A 4418-nucleotide genomic window follows, 5' to 3' on the forward strand; every position below is an offset into this window, starting at 1 on the left:
CGCGCCGTCCAAGGGCCCGTCCTGGGAGTGCACGCCCAGCAGCACCGACCACTCGGCCGCGGGCTCCAAGGTCCCGTTCCTGCGCCGAGGCCGAGGCGGGAGAAGGTTAGGTTGACCCCTTGGAGGGGGCAGACCCGCGTGGAAGTCGGGGCTCAGAGCCAGAGAAGGGGAGGGGGCAGCGGGAACCCCCCGAGGGGCGGCGTCTGATCTAGATTTGGGGCTGAGACTCCTAAGGGGGGAGGGGCGAATAGACTTGGAAGGGTGATTGGGAGCATTGGAAAGGCGGGATTCAGCCTCGGATATCCGGCGGAGTCTGCTGGCGGTCTCAGCCCGCTCAGACCATGATACCTGAAAGAGCACGTAGGTTTGGGAGCAGGGAGCGGGGGACAGCTCGACTCCAAATTAGCCTTGAGGACAGAAGGGGGAGGCCGAAGGAGGGGGATCGGCCTGTGGGGGTGGCGTTGGCCTTAGGCGGAGAGGGGACGGACGAGGGCGAATACTCACGTCATGAAACAGTGAGCAGCGGAGAGAACCCAGGAGGGGGCGATGAGGGAGCCCCCGCAGATGTGGCCCCCCCCTTGATGCAGGCTCACCTGCCAGGGCCAGGTGCCTGGCTGCGCGTCTGAGCCCCCAACGATTCGGGCAGAGGGCTCAGGGCGTCCGCAGTCTGCAATAGGAAGCCCTGGAGGTCAAAGTCCTCCTGGGGTCCGCCACTCCAAAAACCCAGGCAACTCAGGACAAAGCCCCACCATCCACCCCCTGAACGATGAATAAAGAAGACCCAGGTACTTCTAAGTTTCTGGTCTTTTTCACCTGATGCCCTAGCCAGCCTTAACCTTCTTTAACATCTGGGGATGCCCAGGCCTCTGCCTTACCCAAATCTTCAGGTTCTTCTTGGGTAGGAGGGAGAGCTGGGAGCCAGAGGGTAGAGAGAAAGATGCTGGTGACTTCCAGCCCCTGCACTGCCCAGCTTCCTCCTCTCCATTCCCTACCACCCCTACCTTACCAATTCCCTGTGCCTTCAGCCCCCCTCCCCACACCCGTGCTACCTCCCCTATCTCTTCTGCCTCTACATATGACTTTTCCCCAGGCCAGCTGCCTTACCTGAGTCCTGGAAGGCTCCTGGGATGGGACTGATGGCTGGAAAGACAGAGGGAGCCAGGAAGAGGCTGGAGACCTGCACTTATGTCCACCTCTCCTCCCTGACTCCCTTCTCCAGTTTTCCGGTGCTATTCCATTTTCCCATTATCCCCAGGCCTCCTTTTTTTTTTTTTTGAGTTCGAGTCTCACTCTGTTGCCCAGACTGGAGTGCAGTGGCCGTTCCTGGCCACCGCAGCCTCGACCCGCTGGGCTCCGGCGATCCTTCCGCCTCAGCCTTCCAAGTAGCTGGAACTACAGGCGCGTGCGCTACCACACCCGGCTAATTTTTTTTTTTTTTTTTTAATTGTAGAGATTTGGTCTCGCCAAGTTGCCCAGGCGGGTCTCGAACCTGGGGGCTCAGGCAATCCACTCACCTCAGCCTCCCAAGGCATGGGATTACAGGCGGAACCACCGAGCCCGGCTTCTCCCTCCTTTGATACACTATTCCTCTCCCTCCTGTCACCTCCCTTCCTTCTGACATCCCCCGCCCCTTCCTCCTCTGATACTCTACTTTCTCCTCCTCTGACACTCCACATCCCACACAAAACCCAGGAATCCTGCTATCCTGCTCCCCAGATGCTAGGACCCAGACCCCTTGCAGCCACCCTCTATACCCTGAGGTTACCGAGGATCACAAGTAGGAGGAACAGGTTCTGGGACATGGCACATTAGAGTCAGCCGGAGGCACGGAGATGGGTGAAGGTCTGCTTCCTGCCACAGCTCTGTCACTGTCTAGGCGGCCCGTGACTCCTGATAGTCCCAGGAGCAGCCCCACCCTCCCTGGCTGGAGCCCATCTCTGGGAATCTGAGAGGATCTGGGGCTGGAAGGGGGAAGTAGGGAGCCTGAAGGCCTCACCCAGAATCCTGTGCCCATCTCATCTCTGAAGGCCCGGGGGTGGAGTGGGGGCAGGTGTCCTCGCCTCAGGACACCTGTTGGGTGGGGGAGGGAGGAGTGGAGAACACTGTGTGCAAAGGCCAGAGAGGAGGACAACTCAGGGCTGGGAGGCCAGTGTTCTGGGTCCTTGGTGAGGGAGGGCTGGGGTGAGTGGTGACCCTTGGGACAGGGGAGATGGCCCCTCATTGGCATGACTCACCTGAGACCTCACCTCTGTTTGGGTGCGGCTGTCCCAGTGGCTTGGTCTTTTCTTCTCACACAGCTCTGGTTACTGGAGTTGCTGGCCAGGTCCCGGACAGGAGCCCTAGGGAATTCAATCCCATCCCAACAAAAGGATCACAGATTCCGTCAGGTTGGGCAGGGCATAGGGATCCTGTGAGGGGGCTGGGCAGCCTGGCAAGGCTAAAAAAGACTCCACCCTTCTCTGTGTTAGAGGGAGTGCTCTCAGGTGCTCTGTCTCTTACTCTTTGTGTGACCTTGGGAAAGTCACCCAGCCTTTAGGTGTATATCAATAAGTGCCCATTCACGAAGGGCAGTAAGAACCATCAAAGAGGGATTGAGGAGGGTTTAATGAAGGCGCTATTTACATAGGTGTAGGCAGGGTTTTGGGAAACCAGCAAGGGATGGTGAGGCACCCTGGAACTAGCAATAGTGGAGAGCCTTTACTACCCACAGGCCTAAAAAGGCAAAGAGAGGGAACGGCTACTGGAACACAGAAAGAGCTGCAGCAGCTATAGGAGAGAGCCAGCCAATAGGAGCCTTGACCTTTTCTTTTTTTTTTTGAGTTGGAGTCTCACTCTGTCGCCCAGACTGGTGTGCAGTGGCCGCTCATGGCCACTGCAGCCTCGACTTGCTAGGCTCTGGCGATCCTTCCACCTCAGCCTTCCAAGTAGCTGGAACTACAGGCACACGCTACCACACCCACCTCATTTTGATTTATTGTAGAGATGAAGTCTTGCCAAGTTGCCCAGGCAGATCTCGAACCCTGGGGCTTAGGCAATCCACTCACCTCGACCTCCCAAAGCGCGGGGTTACAGGCTGAGCCACCGAGCCCGGCCAACCTTTTTTTTTTTTTAATCGGAGTCTCACTCTGTGGTCCAGGATGGAGTGCAGTGGCATGCTCACAGCTACTGCAACCTCGACCTGCTGGGCTCAGGTGATCCTTCTGCCTCAGCCTTCCAAGTAACTGGAACTGCAGGTGTGAGCCGCTACTCCAGGCTAATTTTTAAATTTACTGTAGAGATGATGTCTCACTAAGTTGCCCAGGCTGGTCTCAAACCCCAGAGCCTTGGCCTCTCAAAGTGCTGGGATTACGAGTGTGAGCTGCTGTGCTCGGCTAAAGTCATGACTTTTAGTGGAAAACTGCAACCTTTATCAATGGTGACCCAGCAGAGAGGAAGCTGGGAAATCAGAATCTCCAGCTCCCATCCTCTGATCACCTACCAGCTCCTCTCATTGCTGGATGCCTGCCAGAGCCCAGAGTGCAAGAGAGCCTATGCTGTAGCCCATAAAGATTCTGAGCCGGGCTCGGTGGCTCAGCCTGTAATCCCACGCCTTGGGAGGCTGAGGTGAGTGGATTGCCTGAGCCGGCGGGTTCGAGACCCGCCTGGGCAACTTGGCGAGATCTCATCTCTCAATAAAATCAAAAAATCAGCTGGGCGTGGTAGCGCGCGCCTGTAATTCCGGCTACTCGGAAGGCTGAGGCGGAAGGATCGCCGGAGCCCAGCGGGTTGAGGCTGCTGTGGCCGGGAGTGGCCACTGCTCTCCAGTCTGGGCAACAGAGTGAGACTCCAACTAAAAAAAAAAAAAGATTATTCTGGGGGTAACAAACCAGATGGAGACAGGTGGAGAGTGTAAATGGAGGTCCAAAGAGTGTCTACACACATTGATCTATTTTCCTACCATAATTTACACTAAGAATAATATTACTCTGTCTATATTCCCTAGAAAAGAGGTGTGGGTAAAACCTGCACACTTGGGTATAATCGGGAAGTGCAATTCCAGGGTGGCAAACATGAGGGAGCGTGGGAAGTGAGCCAGAAGGGAGGAAATGCAAATACAGGGACCCAACAATGGATTGGATTCAAAGGATACTCTTTTTTCTTTTTTGAGTTGGAGTCTCACCCTGTCACCCAGGCTGGAGTGAAGTGGTATGCTCACGGCCACTACAGTCTCGCCCTGCTGGGCTCAGGTGATCCTTCCGCCTCAGCCTTCCAAGTAGCTGGAACCACAGACGCACATCACAATGCCTGGCTATTTTTTTTTCATTTATTAGACAAGGTCTTGCCAAGTTGCCCAGGCTGGTCTCGATTCCCTGGACTCAGGCAATCCTCTCTCCTCTGTCTCCCAAAGTGCTGGGATTACAGGCGTGAGCCACCGTGCC

General features: G+C 56.1%; 1 protein-coding gene across 3 annotated transcripts in view; it reads right to left on the bottom strand.

Annotated features, from left to right (window-relative positions):
- PRSS36 (protease, serine 36) overlaps positions 1–1867 on the bottom strand; it is an 11254-nt gene extending 9387 nt beyond the window's left edge. For all 3 annotated transcript variants that reach the window (XM_021714451.1, XM_008062056.2, XM_021714452.1), the window contains exons 1-5: positions 1766–1867; positions 1105–1140; positions 876–911; positions 505–667; positions 1–79 (exon numbers count right to left, since the gene is read on the bottom strand). The exon at positions 1–79 is cut by the window's left edge and continues 169 nt beyond it. In XM_021714451.1, coding sequence (XP_021570126.1) covers positions 1–79; positions 505–667; positions 876–911; positions 1105–1140; positions 1766–1802 — 351 coding nt within the window. In that variant the 5' untranslated portion in view covers positions 1803–1867. The remainder of the gene's footprint in view (positions 80–504; positions 668–875; positions 912–1104; positions 1141–1765) is intronic.
- Between the last annotated feature and the right edge of the window lie 2551 nt (positions 1868–4418).

The sequence above is a fragment of the Carlito syrichta genome, unplaced genomic scaffold (assembly GCF_000164805.1).
Source record: "Carlito syrichta isolate Samal-C Ts95f unplaced genomic scaffold, Tarsius_syrichta-2.0.1 Scaffold305649, whole genome shotgun sequence".
In the NCBI taxonomy this organism is placed as follows: Eukaryota; Metazoa; Chordata; class Mammalia; order Primates; family Tarsiidae; genus Carlito; species Carlito syrichta.